We start from the raw sequence: 20,975 nt of genomic DNA, 5'->3' as shown, positions 1-20,975 counted from the left end.
CAGCTCTCAGCTCCTCACACAGACCCCCCCACTCACATTCACATAATATAGCTATCCCCCCTATAGCTCTCCCCACTCAGATCCTCCCATACAGCCCCCCCCCCTGTCGAAGTCGGAAAATATTACAAACCCGCACTACACATACAGACACCATTCAGAGTGGCTTCTGTGCGGTTGCGTATTAGCCGTGCATGCGCAGACACGGACGCTGCATACATTGGCTCGTGAAGCCCTGCGTATTAGTGTGGGGTATGGGTAAATACGGTGACATACGCAAACGCATAGAACGGCCCCCAAAGCCATGTTCCATATTCTATCCTTATAGTACCGAATTTGTACAGACTGTGTAATCTTCAAAGGCAAGTTACTGTTCACACACAAGCTAATCAAACCACACATACACATTCTTCTAAAACAATGTCTTGAATATATCAAGACATGTCTTGTTTACGCAAAGGTTTGTGATCATGAAACAGGCACCCTGATCTGTGAGGAAAGTAAATATCTCTAGTTATCCTTATTGTTTCAGAGGGTATACTGAAGACAACCAAAACCAGACTGTCATTGTTTAATAGAAACCAGGACAATAGGAGACAAATATACTATACAAAGAACACAAGCCTTGCTGATACAAATCACTAACAGCTGACAACTTACATTTATATAGATCAGAGGTATAACATTTATAGTCAAAACTCTTGGAATTATATATATATATATATATATATATACATTATATATATTTATTTGTGTGTATCTTGAGAATGGTTGGTCATTTCATGTGTAGGATCATGTTGCTTGGAGATAACATAACAAAGTAACCTAATGAACATGGAAATATCTGTCACACATTACATATTTCCCAAACTTAGTACACACATTACACATAGTCTCCGCTTTCCCCTCATGCAACTTTTACTTATTTGCAAGGCACAACAAGGGAATTATACACCTTTACAGTATGCGAGGGGACAGTAACTGATCAGAGCATCATGCATGGTATCTGCGTGTTCGGATAATTATGAGTAATAATCTGGTGTTGGTTTGGAGAAGATCGCATGTCGTTGCGAATAGTTATTCGCAAAGGCAGATTAAAGGTATATTTGTGTTTATTATGTACTTGGTATGCGGTGGGAATCCAGAGTTGACCAGCAGTACACACCCCTGGATCAAGGCATCGCCCATCTCTTCAAACCGACCAATGACCTCTCCTGTTCTGTAAACGACCATCCCTCCAACTAATCGGTGGAGAGCATACAACCCTATTGTATTGTATTTTGGGCATGGGTATATAAACCTTGCACCTGGGCCGGTCACTCTCTCTCTTGCTCTAAGGTCATCTTGCCAGATCGACTAGAGGACCGGATCCGGGTTGCGCAGGCGAACAAACGTACGTATCATTGGGTGTGACTCTCTCTCTGTGATTGAATTGTATTGTGTTGTACCATTATATTTTAACTTATTGTAATCCCCTTTTACAAATATATTATTACTTGTTGCTGCTTTGGACCACAACATACAATCAAATACTGGTGTCGCATTCAGTTTCTGTTGAGCGTTTGTATAGTGTAATTGCCACACCTAGAGCTGCCTCGTGCTCTCAGCGTGTCGGTCTGTGTGTATGCACTGAGTGTAAGCTGCACGGCTATTCCGGCGTGTGTACGCAAAGTGCGTGCACAGTACGGGACTGTGTACGCTAACTGGGGACAGAGTACGTAGGTAAAGGATTTATTACAGTGGCCGCAGCGGCTTCAGTAACAGTGTGCAATAGGGGTTAGTGGCTGCTTTCCAAGAAGTCTATCAAACTTCTCACCCCTTACTCCACTCATTCAGTTCCCTCTTCTCACCCACTGATCCCCACCCCCTCACACAGATTCACGCACATGATGGGATCACACAGATGGGATCCGGTCTGAAGATCGACACTGTCTAGGTCGACAATGTTTAGGTCGACCACTATAGGTTGACAGTCAGTAGGTCGACAGGGTTGGAAGGTTGACAGTGTTGCTAGGTCGACATGTGCTAGGTCGACAGGTCAAAAGTTCGACATGAGTTTTTAACTTTTTTAAATTTTTTTGAACTTTTTCATACTTAACGATCCACGTGGACTACGATTGGAACGGTAATCTGTGCCGAGCGAAGCGAGGCACCTTGCCCGAAGCATGGCGAGTGAAGCTTGCCATGCAAGGGGACACGGTGCCCTAATTCAGCTTCCCGGTCACTGTACGCAGAAAACGACACCAAAAAAACAACAACAACCTCATGTCAACCTTTTGACCTGTCGACCTAGCACATGTCGACCTAGAAACTGATAAAGCTAAATATTTATCTTATATAAAACCCTTTATGAGGTCTAAGAACACTGTACGCTATTTATGTATGGAGTACCGTAAGGGTACGCTTGTTGCGTAACAATCGCTTAGCCGTGGTCGAGACGCTCAAGCGTCACGTTCGCTCACGGCAAAGAGATCACAGGCAGGCACGCTATTGGCTGCCGACTAACGTAATGGTTCACTATAGCGTAACGGACGCTGTATCGGGAGCGGGCTGCTCGAGCGATACAGACGCTCACGAGAATACGCTGTTGGTATCGGGCACCCTTATAGGTGAGCGACTACCGTAATGCTACGCTATCAGCGCAGCGGACGCTCGAGACCACGAGGAGATCACGAGCGGCGCAGACGCTCACAATGTTAAACCTTTATATCTAAACCATAAACAATGTAATATGCTGTAAAACCTTAGTGTAGAGATAGGGTGTAGATGCAACACAGTGTAACCTTATTAACTTAAAAGCTGTTTGAGCGTCACCGACGCTCTGAGAATACTTAACACTATAAGAAATACACAGATACCGTACTTAGGGTCCAACGCCTAATATATATATTATGAATGTTATACTTGCAAAAGAATTATTACAATACAAGTCATACACTACAATATAACATAGACTACCTAACCTGATAACTACACAGGAAATACAATACAATACTATTACGTTTTAAGAGAATACGAGAGAAAGAGGAGAAGAGAGAGAGAGAGAGAGAGAGATATGGCCCCCAACAACAAGAAAGACAATATGATTGCGGAGAAAACTTACGCACAAAGGAAACAATCGCATGCGCCTCTGGACATCCAGCTCCCGATTTTCAGCAATGATAACCGTTGAAGAGTTAGTTGGATGTGATCGGCTTGTCTATTTATGCCCCACACACAATACAATTCAATGGTCCCTACAATCTCATTGTTCATTGGACACAGGAATTCCTCCTCGCATTATAACAAAAGGTCATAGGTTGATTCATACAGGTGGGCTGTGACGATTTCCAACTGCTCAGGTGGGTGGGAAACTAGGTTTCCCGCCGCATGGATAAGTAAGTGCAAATAATAGTAAATGGACATAAACTTCTTATGTCCATAACTATTCGCACGAGCGATTAATCCGCTTCAAACCAACACCGGAATATTGCTAATTAAATACTCTTCCGATGGATACTAAACACCACTGTATTACTCCTGTCTGACCCTTCGTATCAAACAAAGGGGAATTTCTCTGTTCATGAACATTCTACATTAACCAAACTTTCAGATTCTATCAAAGGGACCATGATCTACAAAATACATTATATAGTGGAAATATGTAACGATTGAGTCGCACGCTACGAACACATGAACTCTACCGTAAATGCACATACCGCGCGCCCGCGGGTGCCCGCAACAGCGAGTATGCGCACGCACGGGAGAGCGCACGCATGCGCAGCGCAGACCTGTGTGAGGTGCAAATATGGCAGTGTGCACCGTGATATTTTTCTGACTTTGACAGTCCACCCTTTGGCAGTCAACAATAACTGCCACTTCCTAAAACATTTCAAAAAGAGAAAAATATATGTCAGGGGTTAATACATTTACATGGTTGGGTAGGGGAGGAGAGGAGAAGGTAGGAAAAGGGTATGACCTAGTGAGATAGCAGAAGCATGTGTGTATGAATCCGTGCTTGGGGGTCATGTATCATCGTGCCGTACGTGTTTTAAATCAAGCTTCGAGGCATTGCGAAGTATACATTTGAATTCCTTCTTATCCCGCGGTACGGGTCTGTGGATGGGCTGTCAAACTTTACCGAGCTCTTTTCGGATTTTGGTTGCAACAAAATGGGGAGCACATTTTAGTTGATGATACATGAATGGGGGAATATGTGATTGCTGATATCTGTGCCTGTATTCCCTATACTATGTGTGTAATTACCTGAAGGTTGTAGAGATGAAGAAAAGACATAATTACGGTAAATGCAGTGGTATTCTATGTCAGGTAAATTAACATTGGTCGGTTGAAGTCTTGTTCGGTGTCTGTTGAATGCAGTCTTCTTTGTGCTTTTGCCAAAAGGCGTGTGGGCAAAAAGCTTTGTCAATGTCCATAGATTTACAAAAGTGTTGGGCTAGCGTAATTTTAAAATTTCTAGGGAAACTGGGGATCTATGGCAAAGTTCATCAAAAATCTGTGTATCAGGTTGTCAAAACTTCTTCTTTAATCCATCTGTTGTCTGTATATCGGCTCATCAAATTCCTCGTCCAAGTGGGTCTTTTTACCTTGGAGAAAACGGAAAAACAGGTGAAAGAAACGGACCGTATAATCGCATTTTCATTACATCATTGTTTCTACCGTCGGGTCGTAAATCAAATCCATGGGAATTACAGTTTCCTCACTCCTTAAACTCATCACCCTGGTACTTCGTTTGCACTTCGTTAAAGCCTGACCGCATCTAAATATCAAGCCAATCGTTATGATAACACCTAAGATACATAGGAGAAACTTCCCTACATCCATTATGACTCCTTGAGCCCATTCTCCTAAACCGGAGAACCAATTTGCGGGTTCAACCATGACACCCAACCAGTCAGCTCATTACTCACAGCAGCAAGGGTGAGATTGTGTCTCCTGCGAAATTCCCACTTCAGTTGGAGAATATCGTCCATCTTTTGGTCTATGACCTCGACCGGGTCCTTGGTACTATTTGTAATATATGTGCAACATTTCACGCCGTTGCCAGTGTGACACAATATCCACCTGTTACTGCTGTGAGATAATTGAGAATCATTCTATGCTGAACTACTGTAGTTCTGTTTTATAAGCTTGAAGTTCTCTTCCAGTATACCTAAACGTGTCATCATACATTTCTGTGATATTGTCTAACAAATTTCCGAGCGCAGATATGTATTTATAATTCAACACTCCTCTGGCGGTGCGAGTGATGTCTAACGCGATTAGAAACTGAATCCCGGTGGATTCATGGATCATGTCAGAGGCCGGATGCTCTGTTCTTTCTATCAGGTGCCGTTTAACTACGTGCTCGTAATGGGTGTGAGTATAAGGAGCTTGGGCAACACGGTGTATATCTTTCATTTTGGCATGTGATACAGTCATTACTTCAGGCAGTACTTTTCCAATATAACACAATCCTTCAGAGTTTGGGGCAAGCCACTTATACGCCTTCCTCCCGCATATGAAATATGCATCATCGGGGAGAACATATGGGACGGAGTAGGACATAACCATATTACACATCTTCCATGTGAGATCTCCTAACCCTAATTCTCCCATCTGTCTAGTACATGTATCAGCTTGTACGATATGTGCACAGTATCCTGGTGATACCTCTCCAACTCTCGTAATCCTATTTCCTAGGGTATACCTATATCGGAAAGATTTTCCTTTACTGGCTATGTGGCGTATAAGCTCTGTATCTGTCGGTATTCTATCTGCTCTATATGAAAAGGTCATGGTTTGGTTACTCCATGACACTTCCCAATTTCCCGGCTTTCGGGGATTGGAAATGTTAAAACATATGAGGGATCTATCCACATGATATTGGTGGAGCTTCAAACTAGGAGGACTGGAGATATTAAACCTCCTGTCCACCGGCCTCCCACCACTTAGCTCAAGTACCTCCCCTATCGTTAAAGGAAATGGTACTAGTCCTGATTTGCTATGACCTTGAGGTACTTGAGAGCATACCCAACAATCTGTTTGATTTAACACACTACCCACTAAGGAGTGATAGTCACTCAATGGATGCCGGTCCATGTGGATACCAAAAACTGGACTGGCATTTCCCGATGCACCCATCCTCAATTACGTTGTCACAGAGCCTACAGATACAGTTTTCTTTTCAGCTAACAATGTTTACAAATAACATGGCTGTTAGATCGTTTCCGGTACTCGCCTTTTGCTTGGTGGTTGTGTTGCTATTGGAAATTTACACCTCTGTCTCAGTCATCGGAACCTTTCTGGATCCTTTCTCGACCTCACTGGTACTCTCGCCGGAACAGACTGCTCTGGTCAACATCATGGTCAACAGGAAAATCCATATCACAGTCTCTTGGGGCAAGTCCATCTTACAGGAGGAGAAAAGAAGAAATTTGTAATGGGGGTACAGGAAAACAGTTTGAGGGGGAGAGAAACTTGTTACGATAATTAAGTTCTCTAGTCTTGTTGTTCTTCTTGTTCTGCTGTCATCTCAAAGGTGCTGTCTCTCAGTCTTCCAAACGAACATTCCGGTGATGCAATATTCCTTCCAAACCAGCGATCTCTCTGTAAGGAGCAAAAATCTTGCATTACCATTTGTCTAACTGATGTGTGACATACCATCTTTATAACACGAAAACATGAGAAAGAAGAGAGAAAAAAAAAAAAAAAAAGAGAGAGAGAACAATTCATATATGTATATATCACATAAATCAACAGAGAACAACAACAGGGAAAAAAAACATTTTTTTTCAAACATAAACATTTTTAAAACATTGTCAGATCATCAGGCTGTCATATCTACATGTCCAATGGTTTCCTTGCGCAGTCCCTCCCCCCAGCACTTCCATATTCCACTGTCTGTATCTGGCCAGAATACATTGATGCGGATAGGTCATGCTGGGGTTTGGTAGACTTCTGCAAAGACCAAGTATATATGCAATGTTTGAATCCTACCAATAATCGTCAGAGATGGGGAGAGAGAAAAAGAAACATTTCACAGATACATTTACAACGTTTCACCCGGTCATTCCTGTGTCTTCAGGGAATGACCTCCCAATTTATTAACTATAACCTCAGGCTTACCATCAGTCCTAATGATCACCTTTCCTGATTGCACATTATGGGTGTGGCTCAAAATTCTTCCTATATGATCCCTGTTTATGATTTGGTGTGTCATAACCCTGCTCATATCTTTGTCTAGGGGGTTTATGTGAATTTTGTCTACTTCCTGATCTGCAATCTCTTGCAAAATGACCTTCCTTTTGGCAGTTATAACACCTTTTCACCTTTGGCTTAACCACAGGGATCTGAGGCTTCTTTGTTTCCCTGTGCTTGATGATGCTTTGCTCATGCCCAACAGCAGAGTCCCTTAATGCAGTTACTGATTTATCTCTCCAGTATGGATTGGTGATCTGTATCTTTGCTCTCAACACTTCCCTTAAACCATTCATTAGCACAGATACTGCTACTTCTCTGTGCGGTGCACTTGTTTTGATGTCTGTGATCCCAGTGTTCCTAGCCATTACTTGCAGTGCTCGATTGAAATAATTGGAAATACTTTCCCCTTCGTTTTGTCTTATGGAGAAGATTTTGTTCCACTCGACAATGGCTGGGAAATATATTTCCAACTGTCGGTTGATCTGCTTAATACATTCCTGATTGTGTTCCTCTGTACAAGGTACCTCCGTGTCTAATTTACAATCAGCAATAAATTTCGCAGGGTCAACACTGCAGGGCAAACATGCCCTCAGCACTGTCCGCCACTCTTTGTTGGTGGGTTCTGTGGAGTTTCCTAGTTCTTTAACAAACCTTTGAAATGCTACTAGATTTTTCCTGGGATCAGGAAATTCAGACATAATTGATCTCAATTCCATCCGGGACCAGGGACAGCGCATTGCACTGTCCTTGACGGGAAGGATTCCCTGATCGTCAGTCTTCCCATTGGGGACTGTGATCACCCTGACAGGACTAAACTCAATTACATCACCTTGTTTTGGTCTTACAATATGGGGTACATTTGTTTGTGCGTGATATAAAACACTGTACGTACCTGTGGACACGACCTCACCTGACCCTCCGTTAGGGGGTTTGATTATTGCCTTTACCGATTTGGTCGCGTCCACCTGGATGTCTTGTGTGATGGCTGCTGGAAGAGGTGCCGACATCGTGTTGGGTTCACTTTCTTGCTCGTATTCCTGAGGGAAGTTTGACATGGGGTGCAACTTGCACGGGTTAACAGTTGTACATTTAACAGCATTACAATTATCATTGTTATGTTTATTACACTTATTCTTATCATCTATACTACAGTTGCTAAGTGCGTTTTTATTGTTCAACATTGTGCCTTTCTCCGCAACCATAATTCTCTCCATTGCCATGTCTCTCCTCCCAAGATAAGAGTCAGATATGTCAGTTAACTCTCTTTGCATTTCACTTTCTTGTTGCCATAATTTTAAACAATCATAATGTTTGATCCGTCTCTTTGCTGGTTTAATAAGACCTATCCTTCTCCTTAAATTCATTAACACTTCTGGGCTGAAGCTACCTATTCTTGGGAATTTCTCCCCGTCATGCATTGTCATTCTTTCCCATTCATCACATAAAATTTCTGTGTGCCTTCCGTATTTTTCACACATTACGTACCTTGCCGACCCGACTGGTCGGTTTACAGAATCAACCCGAACCGAGGTTGATCGCCCCCTTCCTGAACAACTGGCCCCCATAAAACCAAAATATTCTAAGATAGGTTGACGGTGAAGTTTACCGAGCACCTCACTCACTCGCCCACGCCGACCAATATGCCCACACACTGATATAGTGCTGGCGTACTCAACCCAGGGCACCTATTAACCTGAGTTTACTGGAACATGTGGGTGTGATCCGAAGAGCATTAACCCTTTCCAGTAAAGGTGGGGTTGTCGGATAATTCCTGAGTGACCAGAGAATTTCCCTTTTTGGTTAAAATAAAAAATTACACAAATCACGTTAGAATGTACAAATAGCGTTTATGACCGGGTTTGTACACAAATGGTACTGGTCAGGTTACTAACTAATGCACACAATTACGTGCGGTACAATCGTTCAGTACATAAGCAACTAATCGTATGTACGGAGCGACCAGTGGAATCGACATTCAGCAGCTGCGAATTCCTTCAGCCTGAGCTTTATTTTCCTATATGGGTGTCGCACCAACCCTTTTTTGGTGTTGTGCCTTGTCTCTATAGCGGACTTCCTTGTCTGCTGTACCTGGACCTCCTGGTCTGTTATGCGACCTCCTGGTCTGTTACAGTATGACCTCCTGGTCTGCTACACTCTAATGCTCAAATTTTATATATGTTTAACCAGGGATGCCTCCCTAGCCACCATGTATGTCACTTACACGTATGTACCTTCACGAGAACTCGATGATTTCTGTGGTTCAATCCCCAAAATTGTAAAACTTAAAAACACTCACTCATCACATGTACACTTTTGTTTCTAGTTCTATTTCTGCGCAGAAATTTTTCTTTAGACCAGATGTGTTGTAAATTTGGAGAAGGATCTGTTAATTTAAATTTCGGATTTAAAATAGATTTGCGCTACTTATCGCCTGATGCGCTACTTATCGCCTTTTGCGCTATTTATCGCCTTTTGCGTTACTTATCGCCTGATGCGCTATTTAAAAATCAACACTATCGTGTGACTTGAGTTACGTGGGCGTACCCAGACGCTCCGTTGCGTAATTTACGCTGCGTGCGTCGGGCTTTGCGTACGCGAGTCTCAGTCCTTTGTTAGAGACACGTGTACACAAAACCAATGTCCACCGTAACACAACTAACACGTTTATCAATGTAGATGATCCTCGATCGTCTACCGCGCAACACACCAATCTCTCCTTTTACCTTTAGGTAGAGCTGTGTGTGCTTTACACTTTATCCCTTAACGCATTACTTTTACACTTTAACTATGAAATAGCGACAAATCTCTCTTAGCACGTTTTATCAATTATAAAATGGCAAACAGGAGAGTGATATATGAAAATACACGAATGAAAAAGAAATGCAGATATGTGCGTGTGTACGCAAGACAGAAATAAACAGTCTTAAAAGACACTAGTGTGTTGTTCTTACCTCCGGTTCCGGATTCCTTCAGCACCCTTTACTAAGCGAAGCAGACGCTTATCCTGTCAGCACTGCGAAGAATATGATCTCCCGCCCTTTGCTGATGGATAATGTCTGCTGAAATTACCTAGCAGAGATATGTGAAGGACAGGACGAGCCGCCAATTGATAAAGCTAAATATTTATCTTATATAAAACCCTTTATGAGGTCTAAGAACACTGTACGCTATTTACGTATGGAGTACCGTAAGGGTACGCTCGTTGCGTAACAATCGCTTAGCCGTGGTCGAGACGCTCAAGCGTCACGTTCGCTCACGGCAAAGAGATCACAGGCAGGCACGCTATTGGCTGCCGACTAACGTAATGGTTCACTATAGCGTAACGGACGCTGTATCGGGAGCGGGCTGCTCGAGCGATACAGACGCTCACGAGAATACGCTGTTGGTATCGGGCACCCTTATAGGTGAGCGACTACCGTAATGCTACGCTATCAGCGTAGCGGACGCTCGAGACCACGAGGAGATCACGAGCGGCGCAGACGCTCACAATGTTAAACCTTTATATCTAAACCATAAACAATGTAATATGCTGTAAAACCTTAGTGTAGAGATAGGGTGTAGATGCAACACAGTGTAACCTTATTAACTTAAAAGCTGTTTGAGCGTCACCGACGCTCTGAGAATACTAAACACTATAAGAAATACACAGATACCGTACTTAGGGTCCAACGCCTAATATATATATTATGAATGTTATACTTGCAAAAGAATTATTACAATACAAGTCATACACTACAATATAACATAGACTACCTAACCTGATAACTACACAGGAAATACAATACAATACTATTACGTTTTAAGAGAATACGAGAGAAAGAGGAGAAGAGAGAGAGAGAGAGAGAGATATGGCCCCCAACAACAAGAAAGACAATATGATTGCGGAGAAAACTTACGCACAAAGGAAACGATCGCATGTGCCTCTGGACATCCAGCTCCCGATTTTCAGCAATGATAACCGTTGAAGAGTGAGTTGGATGTGATCGGCTTGTCTATTTATGCCCCACACACAATACAATTCAATGGTCCCTACAATCTCATTGTTCATTGGACACAGGAATTCCTCCTCGCATTATAACAAAAGGTCATAGGTTGATTCATACAGGTGGGCTGTGACGATTTCCAACTGCTCAGGTGGGTGGGAAACTAGGTTTCCCGCCGCATGGATAAGTAAGTGCAAATAATAGTAAATGGACATAAACTTCTTATGTCCATAACTATTCGCACGAGCGATTAATCCGCTTCAAACCAACACCGGAATATTGCTAATTAAATACTCTTCCGATGGATACTAAACACCACTGTATTACTCCTGTCTGACCCTTCGTATCAAACAAAGGGGGATTTCTCTGTTCATGAACATTCTACATTAACCAAACTTTCAGATTCTATCAAAGGGACCATGATCTACAAAATACATTATATAGTGGAAATATGTAACGATTGAGTCGCACGCTACGAACACATGAACTCTACCGTAAATGCACATACCGCGCGCCCACGGGTGCCCGCAACAGCGAGTATGCGCACGCACGGGAGAGCGCACGCATGCGCAGCGCAGACCTGTGTGAGGTGCAAATATGGCAGTGTGCACCGTGATATTTTTCTGACTTTGACAAAACCCTGTCGACCTTCCAACCCTATCGACCTAGTGACTGTCGACCTATAGTGGTCGACCTAAACACTGTCGACCTAGACACTGTCGATTTGATGATCCACATCCCCACAGACATAGATCTCCCTAATCAATTCTCTTTCCTTGCACACAGCTGCCCTCCCCTCAAACGCATACACTGCATCTTCACACAAATACCCCCGTTCTACCCTCACTCCTTACTTTGATCTGTCCCCAGATCACAGCTGGTCATGGGAACAGATCACCTGCAGAGAATGATGCACAACGCGACTGGTGATTCTGTGCTGTCAGCATAGTGTGGACACAGCGGAAGCTGAGCGTGCTGATCCGCCCGCACCACGCCCCCTCTCTGCAAGCACCGATTGCTGTATGTGCTTCATTCAGCAAGTGCTCCGCCCCCCCCCCCTCCCTCCCACCTGTCAGCAGTACGGGCCTCCCATGTACTCACTGGTCGCTCTTACATTGATGCTGGAGCAATGGAGGAGGTGCCCCCTGAGGGCTGGGAGCCCGGCAGCAACCTACTCCATTGCCTCCCGTACTTCCACCTCTGATATATATATATATATATATATATATATATATATATCACCTCACTATCAGTTCAAGTATGTTTATATAAAGCAATAGTATATAATGTACTGCATGCTTCATTTACACTGGTGACAGTCAGGGCCGTAGAAAGCCATGCCGGGCCCCAGTACTGGCATGGGGATGTGTCCTATAAGTGTGTGTGTGTACACCCCCTAAAACTAAACAACAAAGCGTGGGGGAGGGCAACCACTTCCTACCTGGCTTGCTCTGGGAAGCGGGTCCACCCTACTCAACCGGCGCCATCTTCCCAGTGATATTTGTAAAGACAGCACATGTGCACTAGAGAACAAAGGGGGGGGGGGGCATTTACTAAGCAGTGATAAGAGCAGAGAAGTGAGCCAGTGGAGAAGTTGCCATGGCAACCAATCAGCACTGAAGTAACATCTATAATTTGCAGAATATACAATTATACAGAGCTGCTGATTGGTTGATGGGACAACTTCTCCACTGGCCCCGCTGGGCTACTCCAGCAAGCCCGAGTAATTACCCCCCCCAATGGTGACAATGGGCATTGTCAGCACCTCGAGGTCCCTGGTAGCAGTGGAGGCTCCTGGGAGAGGAGATAAAAGGGACTGCACTGAAATTAGTCACAGTTGGTCCCCTGGTCTCCGGTGACCTGCAGTGCTGGGCCGGCGGCTGAATGTGATGAAACCTAAGCAGTTCTTTCTCATAGAATGACAGATAGGGAGGTGAACACTCCTCCTGGCAGGCGGGCCTAATATTATCAGCAGTATCTAAGGAACGGAGGTGCGCTAGAGTTTGTTACCTCCCTACAAGCAAGGCGGCGGAGCATAGATCTGAGAGGGGTGGGTGGGGGAGATTTATGCCTGAAATACATCCCATTAAAGTAAACCTAGAGAGACTATGGGGGTCATTCCGAGTTGTTAGCTCGTTGCCGATTTTTGCAACGGAGCGATTAAGGCAAAAATGCGCATGCGCATGGTACGCAGTGCGCATGCGCTAAGTATTTTAGCACAAAACTTAGTAGATTTACTCACGTCCGAACAAAGAATTTTCATTGTTGAAGTGATCGGAGTGTGATTGACAGGAAGTGGGTGTTTCTAGGCGGAAACTGGCCGTTTTCTGGGAGTGTGCGGAAAAACGCAGGCGTGTCAGGGAAAAATGCGGGAGTGTCTGGAGAAACGGGGGAGTGGCTGGCCGAACGCAGGGCGTGTTTGTGACGTCAAACCAGGAGCGAAACGGCCTGAGCTGATCGCAATCTGTGAGTAGGTCTGGAGCTACTCAGAAACTGCTAAGAATTTTCTATTCGCAATTCTGCTAATCTTTCGTTCGCTATTCTGCTAAGCTAAGATACACTCCCAGAGGGCGGCGGCCTAGCGTGTGCAATGCTGCTAAAATCTCCTAGCGAGCGAACAACTCGGAATGACCCCCTAAGTTCGGTTCACACCCATTCTCTATTAATAACCCTGCTTCCCAGCCTCAAATGTTTAAAAGGTTATAAAGCAGGGGCCTCACAGACTAATCATAAGCTCACACAGGGGAATTATTGAGCTCTCAAGAGCAGGCGCAGCTGAAGTTAGACATTACTGCAGACTGTAATTCAGTGTGATGAAACGCAGCTGTAAATTGCTGATGCATAGCTCTGTACCTCCAAGCATCATCCAGTGTATAAGTATGAAAAAAGGAGTATGTGCTGCGCTCTGCCTGCTGTGTGTTTTGTAAAAGTTGAAGAGCTGAAGTGGAAATAATGATACAAAATGTTTTACTTTGTTTCAAGGGCATAAATACATACAATTAGGGTATAATGTGTATCCATAAGAGCAAGGGTGGTCATTCCGAGTTGTTCGCTCGCTAGCAGTTTTTAGCAGCCGTGCAAGCGCTATGCCGCCTCCCACTGGGAGTGTATTTTAGCTTTGCAGAAGTGCGAACGAAAGGATCACAGAGCGGCGGCAACAATTTTTTCGTGCAGTTTTAGAGTAGCTCAATACCTACTCAGCACTTGCTATCACTTCAGACTGTTCAGTTCCTGTTTTGACGTCACAAACACGCCCTGCGTTCGCCCAGACACGGCTGCGTTTTTTCGAACACTCCCTGAAAACGGTCAGTTGATACCCAGGAACGCCCCCTTCATGTCAATCACTGTGCGGCCAGCAGTGCGACTGAAAAGCTTCGCTAGACCTTGTGTGAAACTACATCATTCATTGTAATAGTACGTCGCGCGTGCCTCATCGCTGCACAGCGAACAACTTGGAATGACCACCAAGGGGTATATTTACTAAGCTCCCGATTTTGACCGATATGGTGTTTTTTCTTCAAAGTGTCGGGAATTTACTAAACTGAAATCTCGGCAGTGATGAGGGCATTCGTATTTTTTTGGAAGTCAAAGAAAAAAAATACGAATGAATACACCATCGGTCAAATGCGCCTGTTATTTTATACAACTCGGTAATTTACTAAAAATTCTAATTCACAAACACTGCCGGCAATAGCCAAACACTGCCGTGAAAAAATACAGATCGTAAAAAAAAGCAGTTTTAAAATAGACCTGCTTTTTTTTACCATGTTCTGATAGGCATCCGTGAGATCCGTGCATGTTTATCAGTGGGAAGGGGTGTGAAAGGGTTAAAAAATCATAAAAAAAAACTGTGTGGGGTCCCCCCTCCTAAGCATAACCAGCCTCGGGCTCTTTGAGCCGGTCCTGGTTGTAAAAATATGGGGGGGAAATTGACAGGGGTTCCCCCATATTTTAACAACCAGCACCGGGCTCTGCGCCTGGTCCTGGTGCAAAAAATACGGGGGACAAAAAGCGTAGGGGTCCCCCGTATTTTTGAACCAGCACCGGGCTCCACTAGTCAGAAAGATAATGCCACAGCCGGGGGACACTTTTATCTTGGTCCCTGCGGCCCTGGCATTAAATCACTAACTAGTCACCCCTGGCTGGGGTACCCTGGAGGAGTGGGAACCCCTTAAATCAAGGGGTCCCCCCCTCCAGCCACCCAAGGGCCAGGGGTGAAGCCCGAGGCTGTCCCCCCCATCCAAGGGCGGCGGATGGGGGGCTGATAGCGCATAGGCACTCCACTGTATCCAATGGTGGGAACTTTGTGGTCAGCGGTTGAGGTTACTCGCGGTCAACCGCTGACCGCAAAGTTCCCACCATTGGATACAATGGAGCGCCTCTGCGCTACATTGTATCTTCAGTGCGCAGCCTGACTGACAGCTCAGGAGCGCACAGCCAATTAGGAGATTCCCATGACGTGGCGCTCCCTGATTGGCTGAAGGGACCCTCTTTGACAGGAGTCACGGGGGGTCCCGGCAGTCGGGGAGAGGGGTCCCATGTGTAAACATGGGACCCCTTTCAGTGCGTGGATCGGGTTTGTCGGTTTGTTTTTTTGCCAAGTATGTGGATTACAAAGAGGACGGAGCTACACTGGATTGTGTGAGTATAATTTTATTAACAGGTACCCCGTGGATTCTACGTGGAGCAGTGGACAGAGCCTCATGTGAACATAGGTAAGTATGTGTGTATGTAGGTGTGCATGTATGTAATAAAGTTTTACTGTCACGGTGTGTGTGTTCTGTTTTTTTTGGGGTATTTTTTTGTAGTAGAACTACAGGTACCAGCGGGCCCATTTTTCCACCGCATGCTGGTACTTGTGGTTCTCCAAGTACCAGCTTGCGGGGGAGGCTTGCTGGGACTTGTAGTACTGTTACAAAAAACTATTCTTTTTTTTTTACACTATGGCTATCAGCCCCCCATCCGCCTCCCTTGGATGGGGGGACAGCCTCTGGCTTCACCCCTGGCCCTTGGTTGGCTGGAGGGGGGGACCCCTTGATTTAAGGGGTTCCCACTCCTCCAGGGTACCCCGGCCAGGGGTGACTAGTTAGTGATTTAATGCCAGGGCCGCAGGGACCAAGATAAAAGTGTCCCCCGGCTGTGGCATTATCTCTCTGACTAGTGGAGCCCGGTGCTGGTTCAAAAAATACGGGGGACCCCTACGCTTTTTGTCCCCTGTATTTTTTGCACCAGGACTAGGTGCAGAGCCCAGTGCTGGTTGTTAAAATATGGGGGAACCCCTGTCAATTTCCCCCCCATATTTTTACAACCAGGACTGGCTCAAAGAGCCCGAGGCTGGTTATGCTTAGGAGGGGGGACCCCACGCAATTTTTTTCTTGATTTTTAATACTTTCATTTTTTTTTTTAAAGGTGCACAATGAAGCCCTGCACGGATCTCACAGATCCGGCCGAGATTCATTGTGTTAATTTCGGCAGTGTTTTACTATTCACTCCCGTAAAACACTGGCCGAAAATACGAATGAAATCGACATCGGAAAAAACGAAAATGCAGAATACGACAGCATAGTAAATGAGGCGTACAAAATTCAAAAAGTTGCAAATTCACACATTCGATGTCATTCGTGTTTGAACTTTAACCTAATTCAGAAAAATACGAATTTTAGTAAATATACCCCCAAGAAGCAGTGTATTCTGGTATAGACAGAAGAAAAAAAGAAGGGGGGAAGGAAAAGAGGAAAGAGAAAACAGAGGGGAAAAAAAGGGGTGATCCAATTGTCGCTGCTTCTTAAAACTGACATATTAGGGGGTAATTCCAAGTTGTTCACAGCAGGATTTTTGTTAGCAGTTGGGCAAAACCATGGCCCTCATTCCGAGTCGTTCGCTCGGTATTTTTCATCGCATCGCAATGAAAATCCGCTTAGTACGCATGCGCAATATTCGCACTGCGACTGCGCCAAGTAATTTAACAATGAAGATAGTATTTTTACTCACGGCTTTTTCATCGCTCCGGCGATCGTAATGTGATTGACAGGAAATGGGTGTTAATGGGCGGAAACACGGCGTTTTATGGGCGTGTGGATGAAAACGCTACCGTTTCCGGAAAAAACGCAGGAGTGGCTGGAGAAACGGGGGAGTGTCTGAGCGAACGCTGGGTGTGTTTGTGACGTCAAACCAGGAACGACAAGCACTGAACTGATCGCACAGGCAGAGTAAGGTTGAAGTTACTCAGAAACTGCAAAGTAGTGTGTAATCGCAATATTGCGAATACATCGGTCGCAATTTTAAGAAGCTAAGATACACTCCCAGTAGGCGTAGGCTTAGCGTGTGTAACTCTGCTAAATTCGCCTTGCGACCGATCAACTCGGAATGAGGGCCCATGTGCACTGCAGGGGAGACAAATATAACATGTGCAGAGAGAGATAGATTTGGGTGTGGTGTGTTCAATCTGCAATCTAAATTGCAGTGTAAAAATAAAGCAGCCAGTATTTACCCTGCACATAAACAAAATTACCCACCCAAATCTAACTCTTTCTGCACATGTTATATCTGCCCCTCCTGCAGTGCACATGGTTTTGCCCAACAGCTAAAAAATTTCAAGCTGCGATCAACTCGGAATTACCCCCTTAGTCTTTCGATGATCCTTCGATAATAAAGGAGCAATGGATGCACAAATGAGCGATAATTACTGTATATAATTGATGGTATATATGAATTGAAATTTATGACTTGATTTCTGTTAATATACAGTATGTTTAGAAGTCTGGTGCGGTATGGTATGGCGTCCAAGAAAAAACATGCAGACCAATGAAGGTATGTGGGCAAATCCGTCCTAAAAACAGAACAATGTTCCCAGTGTGTAAAAAGCAGAATTGATATCCTGAAAAATGACACAAAACAAAAGTAGTATCTAGCATAAAAATGTGAGTGACGGCGTCCCGCTCACTCACTATTGATTGAGTCTCTCTTCAGTACCTGGATTGGTGCATGTGTTCAAACATCGGTAATGCCAGTGAGGCCGTCTTCTCCCCCGGGTGCCTCAGAGCTCCGGACTTGCTGATCTAACCGTCCGTTACGCCGTCCAGGGAATGCTCACAATGTGAGTGTCCACTTGGACACGGAAACCGGACAGAAGACAGCAGCAGCCTTGGGAGGGGATGTGGTATGGTTCGGCTTTTTACTGCCGTCCCATGCAGCACCCTGTCTGCTATGGAGACTTACCTTCCGGCGCCCTGTGTGGAATCGATATGCTCTCCTCGGATGGTGGTGCCGCTAGCTTAGCCTTTGTTTCGTCTGTGCACGGATCTTGTAGTACCTTTCTCTGTGTAGCGATTAATGGGGGTCATTCAGAGTTGATTGCTAGCTACCGTTGTTCGCTGCGTAGTGATCAGTGAAAAAATAGCTAATCTGTGCATGCGTATGCTCCGCAATGCGCGCGCGCATTGCAGTAAATCCTTTTCTCTTAGTCCGTAGAGGATGCTGGGGTCACCATTAGAACCATGGGGAGGGGGCGTGGCTTGCAGGCATACTGAGCGGAGGTGTCCCAGGTGAGCTCCTGAAAAAACCCACACCATAACCCCCCTAATATTGAGCCACCCGTGCTATTTTTGCATCCTGTGTACTGCCATGGCCTCTCTGAGGCAGGGCATTCAGTGAGGGAGGGCTGCGGAGCCGGAGAACAGGTTTATCCTGTTTTTGCAGGTTGCGGCCTTCCTCTTCTGTGGAAGCCGGGACCTAAATTTTGTGCTTCCCCCCCGGCCGGACGACTCGGATCTGCGGGAGCCCGACGGCTTTGGGTGACCCACGCTGACCGCCTGAGGCCACGTGGGGGGCTATGGCACGGCGACGGCCAGCGCATCCGTACATTACCAGGGATATGTGTTAGCGGAACACTACTCCACCTTTCCTTACAGACCGATCTCATGGTGAGAGGCACGAGGAAGAAAAAGGCCAAAACCAAGCCAGACGAGACTCCAAAATCTGCGACATGCCATTCGTCAGACCTGCGTCAGTTCTTAACCCCGCCGACCACAGGTCCTACCTCCATCTCAGTGGCTCCGGACTCCCCGATTCTTCATACTCCAGAGGGCGACATGTCGGTTTCCAAGAACGCACATTCCCCATTGGCCTCCTCTTCGTCTGCAGAAATTAGCGAAATTCTATCTCACGTCAAATCGCTTCCCACCAAACAAGATTTCTCGGCTTTAGAGACCCGCTTGCGTTCTACTATTAAACAGGAGGTGGCAGCACTCCAACAGGACATATCTCAAGTTGCGGCCCGTGTTGATATATTGGAACGCCATGAGACATCCAGCATGGACACTCTAACTAAATTTCAAGAGGTGATTATTCATCAGAGGAGTGATATTTCCTTTCTCAGGTCACGTATTGAAGATATGGATAATCGCGGGAGGCGGAATAATATTAGGGTCAGAGGCCTCCCTGAAAGTGTCCAGCAGGCTGACCTGACGTCTGCTCTTACTACAATATTTGGAGAGCTCATTGATCTGGATCCGAACGAGGCAATCGTGTTTGATAGAGCACACCGAGCCCTTTGTCCTCGTGGTATACCATCAGACAGGCCGCGGGACGTGATTTGCAGGCTCCACTATTATGCCCAAAAGGAGGCGATAATGAGAAAGGCCCGCCAGCTGAATGACATCGATTTCCAGGGGGAAAAGATTCAGCTATTTCCGGATCTCGCATGGTCAACACTGCAACAACGACGTACCCTGCCTAAAGCCCCTTACCGATTCCCTCCGGAAACAAGAACTGAAATATAGATGGGGCTTCCCTTTCTCTCTCCAGGTTTCCCACAATGGCAGAGCAGTTACTCTCTCCAGACCTTCAGAGTTACCGGCCTTCCTCACGACCTTAGGTCTGCAGCCAATATTGTTACCTGACTGGGACTCTTTTCACTACCAACCTGATATACCAGCCGTGACCCCTCCAGACGACGTGTGGCAAGTTGCCACTGGCAACAAGTGCGATCCCCGCGGCCGCGGGGAACCTGTCCTATTAGCGCACAATCTTCTGAGCCTCCATGACTGTGATGCCTTGCTCTATTGTGGTGCAAATGTTTCTGTCATTGCAGATACATAATTGGTTTCTTTTGTTCTTTCGTGCTACAATACGTCATTGATATGTATAATCGGTTCTGTAATGGTTTTTCTAGATAAGTAATATGTTTTCGTTAGAATGTGTTTCAATTATGTTTAGGCTATATTTTTGCTAATGATGATAATACTTTTTTCATTCCTTGGTAATTCTTTCCACATTAAATGGCCTTTTGAACCGCTGTCCGTGGCCCCCCGTAGGTCCCCCATTATGCTGCATCCCCTGTCTCTTCGGGTTGGGAGCTGGCAGGATTCCGCTCCTGTCCCTATTGCAGCAGCCCTTTTTCTAATACTACGGTTAGCTATGTTTGGTATTATTGTACTTTGCGGTGTGGCTCTCCACACTACACTCTCTTTCTTTCCTTTCCTTGGTTACATCTCGACTTTATTTCTTTTCTTTGCTGTCCTGTCTTCTTCTCCTCCTTCTACTGCGGTTGGGATGACTAATATAAACCTGTTTGGGCTTAAGCCATAATGGGTCCAGGTGATTTGCATGTTACTACCCTCAATGTGAAGGGCTTAAATATTCCTGAGAAAAGGTCTAAACTTCTTAAATGGCTTAGGGATGAGAAAGTGGACGTTGCCTTTATTCAGGAAACTCACTTCAAGATTGGCCATGTGCCGTCACTTAAGTGTCATTATTACCCTCATGTCTTCATGACTAATAACCCTTCTGGTAAGACATTAGGTGTGGCTATTC

General features: G+C 45.2%; 1 protein-coding gene across 1 annotated transcript in view; it reads left to right on the top strand.

Moving 5' to 3' along the window:
- LOC134944006 (putative mediator of RNA polymerase II transcription subunit 12) overlaps window positions 1-20,975 on the top strand; it is a 62,697-nt gene that overhangs the window by 6,064 nt on the left and 35,658 nt on the right. Inside the window, exon 2 of the mRNA XM_063932550.1 lies at window positions 17,910-17,972. Within this exon, the coding sequence (XP_063788620.1) occupies window positions 17,933-17,972 (40 nt within the window). The 5' untranslated portion in view covers window positions 17,910-17,932. The remainder of the gene's footprint in view (window positions 1-17,909; window positions 17,973-20,975) is intronic.

Source organism: Pseudophryne corroboree, chromosome 7 (genome assembly GCF_028390025.1).
Source record: "Pseudophryne corroboree isolate aPseCor3 chromosome 7, aPseCor3.hap2, whole genome shotgun sequence".
Lineage (NCBI taxonomy): Eukaryota > Metazoa > Chordata > Amphibia > Anura > Myobatrachidae > Pseudophryne > Pseudophryne corroboree.
The sequence above is the reverse complement of the archived record's forward strand: the minus strand, read 5'-3'. Positions and strand labels throughout refer to the sequence as shown.